Source organism: Boeremia exigua (genome assembly GCF_020726555.1).
Source record: "Boeremia exigua strain MPI-SDFR-AT-0100 chromosome Unknown C7974scaffold_5, whole genome shotgun sequence".
In the NCBI taxonomy this organism is placed as follows: domain Eukaryota; kingdom Fungi; phylum Ascomycota; class Dothideomycetes; order Pleosporales; family Didymellaceae; genus Boeremia; species Boeremia exigua.
This window is the reverse complement of record NW_025763522.1, coordinates 39,888-55,770: the sequence shown is the minus strand read 5'-3', so window position 1 is coordinate 55,770 and position 15,883 is coordinate 39,888. Positions and strand designations below refer to the sequence as shown.

General features: G+C 38.5%; 2 protein-coding genes across 2 annotated transcripts; one reads left to right on the top strand and one right to left on the bottom strand.

The window, feature by feature from the left end:
* The first annotated feature begins 4,869 nt into the window (after positions 1 to 4,869).
* C7974DRAFT_161992 (uncharacterized protein) lies at positions 4,870 to 6,521 on the top strand. The gene is made up of 3 exons (XM_046135964.1): positions 4,870 to 5,003; positions 5,134 to 5,673; positions 5,725 to 6,521. Coding segments are annotated over exons 1-3 (891 nt in total). The 5' UTR covers positions 4,870 to 5,001; the 3' UTR covers positions 6,074 to 6,521.
* A 7,439-nt stretch (positions 6,522 to 13,960) lies between these two features.
* C7974DRAFT_391743 (chaperonin 10-like protein) lies at positions 13,961 to 15,694 on the bottom strand. The gene is made up of 7 exons (XM_046141611.1): positions 15,391 to 15,694; positions 15,228 to 15,329; positions 15,009 to 15,162; positions 14,776 to 14,958; positions 14,647 to 14,727; positions 14,371 to 14,593; positions 13,961 to 14,315 (listed from the first exon to the last, which is right to left on the bottom strand). Exons 1-7 carry the CDS (start codon positions 15,436 to 15,438, stop codon positions 14,054 to 14,056), a joined length of 1,053 nt encoding a protein of 350 aa, XP_045997663.1. The 5' UTR covers positions 15,439 to 15,694; the 3' UTR covers positions 13,961 to 14,053.
* Positions 15,695 to 15,883: the final 189 nt, after the last annotated feature.

Below are 15,883 nucleotides of genomic sequence, written 5' to 3'. Positions count from 1 at the left end.
ATGTGGTGTTGATGTACTTGGAGTAGGTCGTTCTGCGATACCAGAGTACCTGCAACTTACGACCATGGGGGCCAAGTCTACCATCTCGTGCTCTTTAAACACTTTACTGCTTTCCCAGGAGAGGTAGTGGTGTAGTGGATTGTCACGCCTACATCTCGCAATCTGGCCGTTTACACATCCTGTAGACCGACGCTAATTGATTCTGTCAAGATTCGGGCAAATCCCCTTCAGACGCGTCACGCCCTTTCTGTGCTGCTGCGACTCGTGACAATCGCGTTGAGAGCCGCTGCTGCGATGCGCTTGAAGCTATCTCCTGTGTCCAGCAGGTAGACGCCTAACGCCTGGCGATTGGGACCTGAAAGTAGCGTCCGATGATCCCGTAAAAGTGCATTTGGTGAAAGTTCAGACGGGTCATGTTTTTTAAGTTCTAGACGCATTGCCCCGACATGGACAGATCTGGTTGGTGTATTGAACCCCAGAAAATGAAGCAATAACGCCGTGCATGACCGTTGGCGGCCTTACCCGTGTCCACTACGTTTTGCCACTTAGCAGCGTCAAACCAGCGTTGTACTCAAAGTGACAAGTACAAGTAATCTTTAGCCCTGGTGCTAGCTTACATGTCAACGAACGGTCTATCTGGCAAGGGATTTCTCAAACGGTGGGAACATTTACAAGGATCATGCTCAAGCCTCTTGATACAGCATACCGCGCTGACCAGTGTTGCCCTCCACATGTTCAAAATTTGCTTGTTCTCGTCTTTTTTTCTAATTAACCGACAAGGTGCTGCTTATCGAGTTGCGGCCATACACCTGACGAAGTCGGGAGCATCGGCAACGAATCGGCACTGCATCGGCAGACACTGTTGATAGGAAGATGGGCCGATGTAAACACATTGACCCACAGAAGATTTTCGATACCTTTCACAGCTGTGGCAGGGTCTTTGAAAGCTCGGACGCCTTGGCGGCCCCTCGTATGTTTGCGCTCGTCCGCCGGATTGCGGGGTGCAGCGAACGCCAAGCGAGCCACGTGATTGCGCGCCGGGTTGCTGTCTGCCCGCCATCCTGAACTGGTCTTCACTTGCGATGATGGCACGCTTTACAGCTCCAGCACCCAACACGCTATTTCCACTCGCATGAAGCCGACCCCCTATAACGGTCCCGATGACCTCGACGACCTTACGGCATCGCCCAGAAATCTGTGCCTAGAATTTCTTCGCGTATGTGAATTAAGATACTTCGGAACGTCGATTTGTTCGGCTGTAGATACAACAATTGTTTGAGATGTGTGATCACCGGCAGAATCCAGTTTTTGCATTGAGAATAGGGGCAGATCTTGTTCTGTTGCGCATAACGTATTATACAGTACCGTTCCTCTGTTATCCCCTTCCAGAGCAACGCAGTACGCTATCCCAGTAGCAGTACCTCCTCGTTAAGCCTGCCTCAGAAAGAATTGGTTGCTTCTTGTATAGTGTTTGAGTGTTAGCACAGAGAGAAGTCCGCTTTCCAGTACTCGTCAGGTCGACAAAACTTTGTTCTCTAACTTTCAAGTAGCAGATGCACGGCCCCGTAACGCACACCCAGCATTGTCGTAGGCTAATTCAAAATATACCGGTCTAGGAGTATCTGACCTAGCATCTTCATAGATGTAGTTGTCTGGACGCCTGAGACACTGGAGAACAGAACCACGACCTAGCGACATAACGCACCTCAGCTGTCTAGAGAACCGGGTTGCTATCCAGATGCATCTGAACACCGACCCCTCCAGAACCCCCAACCGACGCCACAAACGCCGTACTTCAGTGCCAATACGGCACAATCGAAACCTTACTTGCCGCAATTTTTGCGCTGGCCAGCATCATCTCCATTTTTTTCACTCGACCAGCGCACGAACCGGGGCCTCCAGCATCATAAAAGATCCAAGCCGCAGCAGCGACGGGAGGAAAGTAATCCTGCCAGGTCTTGATGTAAGCAGCCAAACGGTCCATGAAGTCCTCTGTACGGAGACTGTCTGTATCAGGAAAACCAGGAGGGGGGTGGAAGTGACCACACACAGCACCAGCTTCGGTGACGATGAAGACAACGGTGCCGCCGAATATCTTTGTGCCGATGCAGGGTGTGTATTTGAAGATGACGCCTGCGCGCTCGTCTGGGAGGACTTCTCGCGCTGAGCCGGTTGCTACGGTCCATTGGTAGGCTTGGTTCTTGAACATGACTGCCGAGATGAAGTTCGTCCCTGAATTAAGATGTTGGTATATGTGCGAGATATATTGCGCACTGCTCTACTATACATGAGCGGATCTTAAGGGAGCGGTGTCGAGCAGCAAAAGCGATTAGGGGACGGAGAGATGATACATAGCAGGCTTGCAAAGCTATCGGCGCTCCTCAGTCCGGTGTAGCCACGTTACACATGTACTACGCTGGGAAATCCTGCGTGCATCAGTAGACGCCGGTGCGACACTTTGCCCTTGGATCCATGGGATGTTTGCAGGCAAGGGAGCTAGACCTTAACAGTCCGTTCCACATCGAACGCGAAGGACAGAGATATGTCTAATGTCGATGCGCCAAACCCAAGCACAGACCAGTACAGCGCGTAGTTCGTCGTCTTTCTAGTGTAGGACGTTTTTGTTTTTGCCTCTATGTGGAAGTGCCGAGCCAATAGCGAAATTGCTTGCTTACTGATAATGTAATTATCTAGAATTCTCTCCCTAGCATAAGATAAATGACTTGAGGTTGGAGCGCAAAATCTAAAACATTTGAGGTGGCTGAAGACTTGAAAACAGCCTGCATGGGGTGGCAGCGAGACAGCAGTGCATGATTCTGACTGGTGAGAGCAGCAAGTTGGAAGACGAGTTCGATAGAGGATCAGATAATGAAGACGATGTGCATAGCGAACGAAATAGCGAAGGTGGAGACGAGTTCGAAAAGATGTTTCGCGTGAATACTTCACAGCAGTGATACGATGTGGCAAGCTCTGTTGCGCACTTCGTTGCGCAATGTTCTGTTGTAAGCGTGTTGAGTGAAGAGCATCCTCTACTATCATTACCAACCATGCAGGTTTGAACGCAACGCCGTCAATCTATGTGACTCATCGTGCACCATAGAAGCCCTCCTCTGCCGATAACTAGAAGAGCGGGCTTGGATCCGTGCGTTATTGTATCCATTATTTATCATGCATAGCCCCATGTGATCTTGCCCAGGCTCCATCACAGCGCCTCGCTCTCAATCGTATCGAATGCGAATGCCATACCAAGTGTACCGACGTATCAAACACTTGATTGCATTGATTCTAGCTGATTGGTCTTCCAAACACCAATATACAACAGACAATTGCGAAACTGGAGGACAGGCTGCGCAACCAGAGATTTGTAGCTACGGAGCGCGAGAGAGAAGGACAAAAGAAAATTGCTATCTGAAGCTGAACTTAGCCGTAAAGAGTCTGACGCTGCCGATCGCAAAGTAGCAGTTGAAGCGCCGTGACAGAGTACAGGAATTCTGCAATCCAAGACATGCAATGTCGGACTGGGCAGCCTTTGAGACTACCCAGCACAGAAGAGCATGAATCCAGGTCTCTAACAAGTAGTCACTAACAAAATTCAGCCACGGTATTGCTTGTAGACCGTGAGACGAGCTTCTAGAAGGAACCACAAAGTTCTTGTAGAGAATGAGTAGGTCGAAGCTCAGTACATGCAGCGCAGTAAGAAAACAGACCTTTCCTCGGGACAGCTCAACTGTCTTATTTGGCGGTGATCTTGACCAGGTTGCTCACTTTTCTGCCATTGACGCCAGGTGCAGGGGTGAGATCTCCAGCACCACCGAGAGTGAGCTTCTCCATCATTGTGCCCGCGTTCCAGGTCATAGATATACTTGGTCCGCCGTCGAGGCATACGGCTCGAGTCGAAGAGCTGATGCTCTTTCCAGTCTCTCCCATCTTTGAGAAGAAGAGATTAATAATTTCCTTGAAAGTGTTTGTGTCGACACCGTCACTTCTGGTCTTGGCTGTGTATGCTATGCTGTAATGAGTCGTACCGAAGCTTACAAGAGCAACACGCTCATTGAATTGACTCGCGTGGCTCAGACGTCCCACTAGGATGGGATCATTCTCATTGTACTTCCAAATTCCGGATTTGAGGGTGATTCCAGGGATGCTCCTAGACTGAGAACGGCCACCAGGGCTTGGATCGAATTGAAACGCATTGCGATGTAAAATTATACGATGACTCCAAAGGTCTAGTGCGCAAACCAAGAAGAGAGTTGAGATCGGGAAAAGAATGTAACAATACAAGAGAGTGTGTTTGTGACCGATCGAACGATTGGGGAAATGAAGGAAAAGACTGTGATGTTGAATGCAACGATGAGAGCTGGCCCGATCTCTGATGTCTGTAGACTTCCATGAGCTCAGTCTATAAATGAATGATGGTGTTCAAATTTTGGAACTCAGCCTCCTTTGCAAATGCAGATTGTTCCATACCACGCACTGCGCGCCCCTGCGACTGATGTTGTTGATCACTTGCTCCACTAATCACCGTCACTCCAGTTGGTTAGTCCCACTCGAGCACGCCCATTGCAAGGTATCTATCGAGGTGCCATCGACCTGCAATGCCACCGATCACGCCTGCGAAGTCCATAGCTTGATTCTGCAAACCTTGTTAGTCGTAAGAATACTGGTGGAGTCTCACTCTGGTGGAGCCTCGGAGTCCGAAGGTATAGCAACTTGCCAATTCTACGTAGGAAGTTGGGGCCATTTGCGGACTTCATCAAATTAGGCACCCAGGATGTCCACGCTAACTAGCTGCCGGCCCGGCGCGTCGCACAGACGTTGGCGTGATCCCCTAATTCAGAACATCGCAATGACATTCATCTCTTACCCAGCACCACATCTATACCAAACTCCATCGCATTCTTTTCTCAAGCAACAACTTGCAATCAACGTGGTGTTCGCAAATTTCCTAAAGCTGCCGCAAGAACTGCGAGATCAAATATGGTCTGAAGCTGTGGCACTTCAATGTCAGCAGGTTCGTAGCAGCTCCTTCGATTGCAGTAGCTTGTGACTTTTAAAAAACGATCCTTTACTAACTGATCTATAGTCAGTCTAGTTGGGACAATCGCATATATGCGTTTCTAATCTCAAGTACAGGATCATTGACACCCTACCCGAACTATGCACTACCCCTCATGCTGAGCGTCAGCGACAAGCGTTAATGGGCTACGATGACTTACCAGGTTCTAAAAAAAGACAGCATCTTAGACTCCATGTCTACGCTTCCAACCAATTGGATGAATTTCGCCTCGGTGAGAATGACTTCCAGACACTGGTCAACCGCCTTCCTGTCGCTACCAGCTGTCATGAAGCGCGCGCAATCGTAATCAAGGTTCTTCGCGCGCGGACTACATTCCTAGACCTGTTCTGTACCATTGAAGACGAGCTCCGCAATGGAAGGTTGATCCTGGAGCCCTTGTTTACAGACATGACAACGGTTATGGTAACTACCTCAAGAGGTCACCCAGAGGATGCTCCAGAGGGATTCGATTCTCCACATCAAGTTGTCGACGTCATTACTCGTGTGTTTGGCAGCGGCGTCAAGAAGATTATCTGGAGCGCTTGGTGCCAGCCTGGATTTGCGATGACTGATATCTATTCGCCTCATACTCCACACGTGGACAATGCAGACGAGGAGTACGAACGCATTGAAAACTCTCACAGATGAAGCTGCTGACTTATCAATAGTGGATGGAGTATGATCGATAAGTCAGGCCATGGGGCCACCACCCATTTCATGTCACCGGACCGCGTTCTGCATGTCGAAACAGAGCTCTACAAAGCGGCAATTCCAGATGGAAGTCAGTGGTGGGATACAAGAGTGTTGTATCGGCATACCCTCAAGATCTCTGAGCTTCTGAGTGCTGCGGCGATACGTTTGCCGCAGCTACAACAGGCTGAGCTTAGGATGCGCACTTCTTCTTGGGGTGAACAACTTGAGACGAACCTCGAAACAACATACAAGGATAATGTGATTTGGATTGGGGCAAACAATTTGAACACTGCGCCCTCCCATTGGTTTTCTCGCGACCAGTAGAGCATATCCCCGTCACCGTCTTCCTCAATGTGCAGCAGTAGACTCCACCCAGTAGTTTCAATATACCCCAATACACTGCGACCCCCATTGAAGGACCTGTTAGTCTACTTAAAGGTTGGTTTTGCACTTCACTAGTCGTGCACACTCGGGTTGCGGGCCACGGAAGGTCTAAAGGCGGTCTATGTAACGCCGAGTAAGAGCTCTGAGCGCGAGAAGTATTGGAATGGCGCATAGGGGCTGATAAGCAGATTCATACACCGTTGCGCCTGGTGTTGAAGCAAGATTTGTGGAAGAGACGCGTCGATAAGGCGCGTTGCTGGACGTTTAGACCCACCAGCCTCGGCTCAAGCGCTGGAAGAGCTGTGATTCGGCAGCCTTGCTGGCTCCGCATCCAGGACGCCGCTACAGCTGCTGGGAATCCTGGCCCGTCACAACAATCCCAGCAGATTTATTCACAGTCGAACTCTTCGTATGTCGTGCAGTCCGCGGTCAGCCGTGAACTCTCTGCTCAGCACCCGTTGTGGGTGCTCACTGGCGCCTTCCACGAGCTGCGATGCGCTCACAAGAATGTGTAGAGAACTCTACAACATCATCTCACCACTTCTTCCAGGTTGACTGTTCCCTCAGCCCGCCCCGACGACGACGGCAAACAAGACTTCCAGTGGACCATGCCTCTCGGCACGGAGGTCTAAATGCACGTGCCGCCTAAATGTCTTGCAGCCGCGAGTCTAAACACAATCCAGACGGCCGGTGCAGCTTAGGACAACCTAGAGTTCTATAGAGGGGGTATCCTACTAGCTAATAGCATTAACTAGGTGTAGGTTTTAGCACTTAGCTAGACCTAAAATAAACTTATAGAACAAGTCTTTTACTAACTAGATAGAGTAGTTTAGTATAAAAATCTATATTAGTTTATAATATTAATTTAAAATACTAATTATTAATTTTAGTAATATAGAAATAGTTATTATTTATTATAGTTGTTTAAAAAGTAATAATTTAGTAAAAAATAGTACTAAAAAGTACTTATAAAGAAAAAACTAAAAAAATTTAATAACTAGTTAAACTACTTAAGTATATAATCTAAGTTTATATATAAGTAAGTATTATTTATATAAGCTAAAAAAAGAAAATTTAAAATATTATTTTACTTTTTTAAAAATACTTTATATATACTATAGTAAACTATTAGTTATTTAGTATTAAGCTTTAATACTTTATTAAAATAAAATATAAAAAGTAAGTATATAATATAAAGCTATAGCTTAAAAATAAGTTATAATAAGCTATTGAAAAAAAAATATTCTATACTATTAGAACCTATATACCTAGTTTATAGGAGAGAAGATAGTATTATATAAATATATTAAATAATATTAAGTAGGTAGCTATAGGTTATATTAGTAGACTATAGACTATTTACTACTAAGTAAGAATAGAGTAAAGTGCCTTAAGTATATATACTAGGCTCTACTACCTATAGCTAACTCTAATATTAGCCTATAGGGCTAATATTATCTCTCTTCTAGAGCTAAATAACCTAATTAGTAGGCTACTATATAATAGTTATATTAATATAGGTAATAAGACTCTCTAATTATAATAATATAGGTAATAAGACCTTCTAATATAGTTCTAATTCTACTATAAGGTATATAGGAGCACTAGGAAAGTTAATAACTAGGGAGAATCTTATTCCTATAGGTCTTATATAAAGAATACTTAAAAACTATCTATCCTAAGACTACTATAAGCCTACCTTTTATACCTATAAGTCTTAGTTAGCTATAGATAGATAAGAGATAGTAATAAGGGTAAGTTATAACTAAGTTAAAGAGAAGTTAGTTCTAGATAGCTATAGATATATCTAAGGCTTAACTCAAGATTAAGCTAGAGCTAAGTTAGATGTTATTTAAGTTAAGTAGTATCATATTTATAAGATTTAAGATTTTAGTAGTTAATTCTTATAGATAGTAGTTTTTAATTATAATTTTATTAAGCTTTCTAAAGTTAATATAAGGCTATAGCTTACTATTTTTCTTTAGTATAAATATAATAAGGTACCTTATAGGCAATTTAAATCTTCTAATAAATCTTTTCTTAAAGTTCTCTTAAATATACTTGCGTAGTATACTAAGTTCCTTCTCTAATAACTAGTATAGTAGCCTAAAAGTTAGTTACTTTCCTTCCTAGAGCTTAATCTTATAATCTTAGAGTTTATACTTAGGTAAGGCTTTTACTATAAGCTCTTCTTTAAATATCTATATATATTATTAATATATATCTAGGATACTAGGAGTTATATATTTCTTTTTAACTACTACTTTATAAGGCTAAAGCTAATTACTCTCTATATAGTTAACTACTTTATCTTAGCATATCTTAATTAAAGTAATATTACTAATTATTTTCTTATCTACTAGTTATATTATAGTCTATATAGGTTCTAACTATATTATACTATATTTATAGTACTTTAGTAAAAGCTTCTTAAGTACTTAATCTATCTATAGGTTATACTTTTATAACTAGAGGATTTCTAAAATAATATTATAAGTAGCTATTTTAAAAGTATCTAGAGTTATTTTCTTATAGTATTCTTAGATAGTTATTAGAATAGATAATACCTTATAGGTTATTTCTAATTCCTTAGGTATAGGTTCTCTATTAGCTACTTATAGTAGGTAAGGTTCTATCTTCTAAGTAGGGCATAGTCTAGCTAGCTATATTGCTTATAAAGAGATATAATTAGACTGTTATTATTAATTAAGAATTATAAGTAACTAAATTAATTAATAGATATAGAATAAGTAATTAAGTAAATTAATTAGGTTCTCTATCTTCTCTAAGGTGTTATAACTACTTAAATATATACCTTATTCTAGAGCTTAATTAGGCTAAAATACTAAGCTAATTAGAGATTACTCTGTTCTATAATTATTATACAGTAGAGGTAATTAAGGTTAGGTAATCTAAACCTTCTCTATACTCCTAGAGGGTTATTAATTAGTAACTTGCTATAATAACTATAATTTATAGTCTAGTAGTACCTATATCTATACTCTTTCTAATTTAATAAAGAGTATAATAAAGTAATTAGTTCTAATAATATTAATAGATTAATCTCTAGTATATATTATTTATACTAGTCTAAAAAAGACTTATTCTTACTATCTAATACTTCTTTATATTTAAGAAATTCTTGCTACTTCTTAGCCTCTTTATAGCTCTTATAGTCTTTATATAGATATTATTACTAATATAGGTTTAAGTAGTAATTATTAATAAGTAACTATTTAATATATATATACTAAGTATCTTTTTCTTCTAGAAAGTAGTATTATTCTTACTTATTCTATAAGTAAACTTTAAATATATTATCTTTATATTTATACTATTTATTATAATAGTAGTATTTAATACTAGGGAACTAGCTACTATTTATCTTATTCTTATAGTATACTATATATAAGTTAGTACTATAGGCTATCTATAAAATAGTATAGTAAAGTAAGTTTCTTATATATATTAGGTACTAAGGTATTATTCCTTATTATATAGGCATTTACCTAAAGTTAAATTTATTCTATACTAGAATGTTTTTACTAGCTTATTATAGTATCTTAATAGTTATATAGTTATTTTATTAATAGTCTATGAACTATTTATTATACTACTTTTTAGGTTTCTTTAGAAGTTTATAGATAGATACTAATATATTTTTATAGTTTTTATAAACCTATAGGTCTAATATTACTATAGCTAGTGTCTTACTATTATTATATTTCTATAGTAACTTTAGTAACTAAATATAAGCTACTACTAGTTTATTATCTATAATATTAAGTATATTATTATTCTATACATATTATTATATATATTCTTTATTATTATACTATATATTTATTGCTTAGGTATTATATTAAATTAGCCTAGTGTTTAACCTCTAGTTATTAGTCTAAGACCTAGAGTATCTAGTTATAATACTCTAAGTATTTAGTAGATTTATTTAGTTTATTATACTAGTATAGTATAGGTATACTACTTTAGATACTTTATTAGTTCTTATTAGGTTTAATATATTTATTATCTATCTTAGGTTCTATTTCTAGATCTTCTATAAAATATTCTATATTATTAGTAATTATTTTCTAATTACTAGTATTAGTAGGTCTAACCTTACTAGATATTATATTAAGCTATTATATAACCTTATTCTTACTATAATAGTCTCTAGTAAAGTAGCCTATTTTACTATAGCTATAGTAAGTTATTAGAAGCTTATAAGTTCTAAAACTACTCTTATTCTTTATACTCTACTATTTAGGTTCTTTATTAATATTAGAGAGGTCTATAGCCTAAGTACTATAGTAACCTATATTAGTTCTAGTATAGACTTATTATAATATATTAGGCTAGTAATAGCCTCTATACTATTCTTATTAGATATTATTCTTCTATAGGTTCCTAAAAGTATATAGTATAGAATTAGTAGCTTATACTTAGAAGTTATCTTATAATTCTTATTATAGCTTATATAGCTTAATATTAATATTAATTATAGTGTTTACTAGCTTAGACAAGGTATTAGTACTAGTGCTAGTATATATTAGCTCTTCTTTAATCTTTAGTTTAAGGCCTAATCTAAACATAGTTATAAGTATAGTATTATTCTAGTTAGTATATATAGTAAGTTATTTAAACTCTATAGTATAGTTAGTAGCTAAGTTAATTTATTTAATATATTAGATCTTATATCTAGTACTAGAGACTTTATTAAATACTCTAAATATAGCTTTAACTTATATCTTAAAAGTATTAAAGTTATTTATCTAGACATCTACTTTGTCTGGAGCTTTACCTACGTTATACTATTATATAAAGGGTTTAATCTATTTAAATACTATACTATATATATAGCTACTAGTAAGTATAACTCTATTAATCTCCTTGATATACTTGCCCTAGAATAAGAAGAGTAAGTTCTATTATATAAGCTAATTATTAAGCTTACTTTATTTACTAAAGTAAAGATTAGGTTTATTAACTATAATATTACTCTAGTAGATAGTACTATTATTAGCTATATCTATATTATTAGACACTAAGCTAGAGGTAGCCTAGTTTCCTAAGGTAGTAAATATCTTAAGAGTATTTAAAATATTAAGGTTATACTTTAAGCAAAGCTTATAAGCACTATTTAATTAGTTCTTAGGGATAAATACTATTAGAGAAACTAAAGAGGTCTTATACTAAGAAGTATAGATATAATCTATCTATTTTAAGGGTAAGAGGTAATAATAAGTAGTATAGAGTAGACTATCTAGCTTAAAGGTTAAGTTAAGATCTAATATTATAGATTAATACTTAGGTTAAATATAAACTATAAGGGTTATATTCCTACTTACTATATACTAATACTAAGGTTTGCTTATAAATAAGTAACTAATAAGTATCTAATAAAAGGTAATAAGAGTACTTATTAATAAGTAGAGTTATACTATACTTATTAATAAGTAGTAGTCTATATACTTACTTATTAATAAGTAAGTTATATAACTATAATTATAAGTCCTACTTGCTATACCCCTATAACCTAGATAGAACCTAGTTAGTTACTTATTATACTATACTATACTCCTTTATAGGATTATAACATAATCTATAGAACTAGAATTTTATTTATACTATATATTAATTCTATTTTAAGAACTTAAAAAGGTTTATAGCTACTCTAAGAATATACTAACTATAGCTTTAATATACTTTAATTATATTAGAGTAATCTCTAGAGTCTAAAGCTAAGAAATAGTATTCTAACTTATACTAAATAAAATCTTATATAAAAATAGTATTATAAGTGCTATATTTACTATTATAGATATATTTACTATAATCTCTACTATAAATATTACTATTATAGTTAATAGTATAATTAAACTACCTAGTAAGATTAAATATTAACTTTACTTATCTAGGAAAAAGATAGATAGAAATATTCTAAGCTATAAGGTAATCTAAATTTATTCTATAACTTAACTACTTATCTAATATATTAATTTAATATTCTACTCTAGTATAATTATAATAAAAAATATAATAATATTAATTCTAGTAAACTACTACTAGAACTAAATTATAAAGTAAATAACTAGGTAGTAAGTATTCTTAATAGATATATAGTTATTACTTAAGTTATAAAAGAAGAACTTAATACTTTTTATTTTAAAATATAAACCTAAAGCTATTTTATTTTTAATCTATAGAACTATAGAGTTAAAGGTACTAGTTTCTTATAAATAAGTAAAAACTTTAACTTTATTAGCTTTATAGTTATATAAGTAGAGCTATTTAATCTTTTATTAGTAAGTAAGTCTAACTATATAGTAGAACTTAAAAGAGATATATAACTTACTAGAATATCTTAAAAAAGAACTAAAGAGTAAAAATAGTAAATAATATAAAAATATTCTAGAAAGTAATTAAAAAGTACTATAGAACCTATATAGAGATAATTACTTTAGATATCTTAACTTTTTTTAGCTAGAGATTTTACTAACTATACCTATTAGGTTCTTAATAGTACTATAGTTAAGCTAGTAGGCTATAATAGTACTAAACTAAAGTTTTATAAGTATCTTACTAGTAAATACTTATATAGGTATTTATAATAATAATAGAAAGCTAAATTATAATAGAGTAGCTATAGTATTTAGTAGGTAAGTACTTAAATATATATATTAAGATTATAGATATATTTATACCTATAATAACTCTATATTAACTAATTATTTTATAATATAGAAAGGCACGTTCTTTAGTAGTAGCCTACTTACTATTCCCTAAACTAGAGATTAAATATCTAATAATTAGTTATATAGATCTATATATATCTATCTAAATAATAGTACTAATAACTATAATAATATATCTATACAAGATAGTCTTATATTAACTAAGTATATTACTAAATAGCGTAGCTATAATATATTCTACTAGACAACTAATGTTATATAAAGTAATAATAGTACTAAGGAAACTAGCACTTAGATAACTAATTGCTGCAAGGAAGGTCAGATCTGTAACCAGACCGCCTAATACACCCTGCGAGTGTGATAGAATTAATTCTGATCCTTTGGCCTCTTAGAAGTGAAGCTGGTTACTTACCTGATCGTAACCGAAGAGAAGGTAGCAGCTGCCGGCGCTGGCAGTAATACTCCACCGTAGGCTTTTGCCTCTGAGAAACTAGAGGTTAACCATCGTGATTGTGGCTACAAAACAGTGTATGAAGCCGTTGTTGAAAGATCGGGACGTCGATATCTCCTTTATCTGCGTTACCTCGCTCGTTTTGGCGTTGACGGCAGGTCGACCGAAGTAGACACTCTGCACGCTATGCGCTAGCCCTTGTGAGAGCCCCATGCGGACACTGGGAGTTGAGATCGGTCTCCATACCCCGTTCCCCGGATCAAGGTTATCGCGGAGACTTGCTGGTAGCCAGACATGACTAATGATGTTTCCTTTCCACCATAGTTTCGTTGGGACGTGATTGGCACGAAGCTGAGGACTAGCTTCTGACCCAGAACTGAGTCATGCCATAGCATCGCTCTAGGCGCCCGGTAGAAGGTCCAAGATGAAGTCCATGATTGTAGAGCGGATCTGGGGAAATTTGACTTGCGGGGTTGTGTTTTGGGGAATTCGAGACATGTTACATCGCCTGTGGGGCGAAGGGCAAGACGAACGATAGGTCAATCAGAGCGCGCATAAGGTAGAGCGACGATGTTGATAGCAACCGATCATCAGGAGAGAGCAGGAAGGATAACATTAGTCTTCATATTGGCGGGCTAATTAAGCTGCACACCTGCCCTTGCACAAAGTCTGTAACATGCGTAGAGTTCAGTATGTGTATTTGCAGGCTACAATTCACGATGGTAGGCATAAAGTCTTGTCAAAATCAGGTCCGTTCAATCTCAACGTCATGCACTACTCAAAAACAATGCCAAATCGTCCAGATGCTTTCCCTGTCTTCATCTGCTCAATAGCCTCGTGAATATCCTCTATCCTTGTCGAAGTTGTCATATGCGACTTTATTCCGTGCTTGTGGCTGAATTCGATTGCCTCAGGCATCTTCTGAGGAATGCCACTGCTCCTTCCACCGATGCGGTATTTTCCAAGCAAGATATCGAGGGCACTGATTGATAATGGTCTCTTGGGAATGCCTGCAATCATCAGAAGCCCGTTGATTCTAGAAGTAGGTCAGTACGATGTTTACGCGTTGATGTCATAAGCTTAGACGTTACCTCAAAGTCTTTGGGGCACTCTCGTAAGCAATGTTCGAGGCACTGAAGACAGCAGTTGCATGGCACCCGCCGTTCGTGATTTTCTTGATCTTAGCCTCGAATTCAAGATCCATCGTGGTGTTGATGACGAAGTCGGCACCAGCTATTTCCGCTGCGTCCAGCTGCGCCTTCGAGATGTCTATACCAATGACTTTATAACCCATTGCTTTGGCGTACTGAATGGCTAGGTCTTTCATCAGTGATTGAATTCACAGGGCATGCTGTGGAAGGAATTACCGAGATGCCCAAGGCCACCGCAACCAACAATGGCTAACCACTGCCCAGGTTGTAAGTCGCAGCCCCTGACAGCATGATATGCTATGCTTTGATCAGTAAAGTTTTTCATTTGGGGAAATTAAATGATACCTGTGATTCCAGCGCAGAATAGTGGCGCAGCTGTTACCATGTCCATATCGTTTGGCAGGACCATAGCATTACGAGCATCCGCTAGTGAGTATTCTGCAAAGTGTCCAGGGCACGTAAAGCCATGGAGCCGTCCGGTGCCTTGCTCACACCAAAGATTGTGTACCTGGCAACCCTCACACTTGTCTGTAATGATCAGTCAAATCCTTCCGCACCAGAGCTGCACGCTCACTTACAGCAAGCATAACTGCAACCCAAGCAACCCACTGGATCACCAATTTCAAAGCCTGTAACGTTACGGCCTTTGGCTACAACGTGTCCTGTGTTTTCGTGCCCGATCGTTATCTTGTCCGTTGGTGGTTTCTCCGCTGTGTGGCCCCAGAATAACATCTGCATTGTGTGAAGTGTTAGGCGATGCGGCAACTTTTATGGATTTTATTTGAGACATGACGTACCAGGTCGGAGTGACACAACGAAGCGCATTTGGTCTTGATGAGGATCTCGTTATCACCACATTTTGGGATGGGTACTCTGTTGATCTCGACATCGTTCGTATGCTAATGTAAGTCGTGAGCTTCTTCATGATAAGCACAACTGTAAGGTGTGGATGCTGCTAACCACGTTGTACTGCGCAGCCAGCATAGTTTCGACTTCGAAGGAACCCATAGTGATTATATGTGACAGGTGCAGAAGAGAGTGAAAGCGCAATGTGCGATGTCGGGTGGTTTGTAAGACAGGAAACAGACGCGTACGGCAGGAGTTAAAAGTAAATTGTAGTAAGAATACCACAGAAGCGTAGACTAGCAAAAATGGGCATGGAAGGGGATCACAAGGACCAACACTCAGTAACTACAGAATTCTAAAGGATGTCGGCAAATAGACTGACAAATCGAGATCATGTAGCCCATACGTTGAACTGACATGTGCAATGACAAAGCGGATCTTCGAGCAAAGTTCGGACATGACCAACCGCAAAAGTGGCCGTACAAAAGAGCGGGGTACTCTGCGCCAGCCGGGGTCACGGGTACCGGTAACTTAGCTCGCATGACCCCACCGCCGCATCCAATTCCAGGTTGCGTTCCCAACTGACAGGGACAACGAGGCTGTGAAG

Excerpts from the sequence above, each read along its gene's own strand:
- C7974DRAFT_161992 (XM_046135964.1), top strand. Across the intron at positions 5,674-5,724 it reads GTGGACAATGCAGACGAGGA|TGGATGGAGTATGATCGATA; the intron begins GTACGAACGCAT and ends ACTTATCAATAG.
- C7974DRAFT_391743 (XM_046141611.1), bottom strand. The coding sequence starts at position 15,438 with ATGGGTTCCTTCGAAGTCGAAACTATGCTGGCTGCGCAGTACAACGTG. Across the intron at positions 15,330-15,390 it reads TGGCTGCGCAGTACAACGTG|CATACGAACGATGTCGAGAT; the intron begins GTTAGCAGCATC and ends GACTTACATTAG. Across the intron at positions 14,594-14,646 it reads CGGTGGCCTTGGGCATCTCG|CCATTCAGTACGCCAAAGCA; the intron begins GTAATTCCTTCC and ends TGAAAGACCTAG.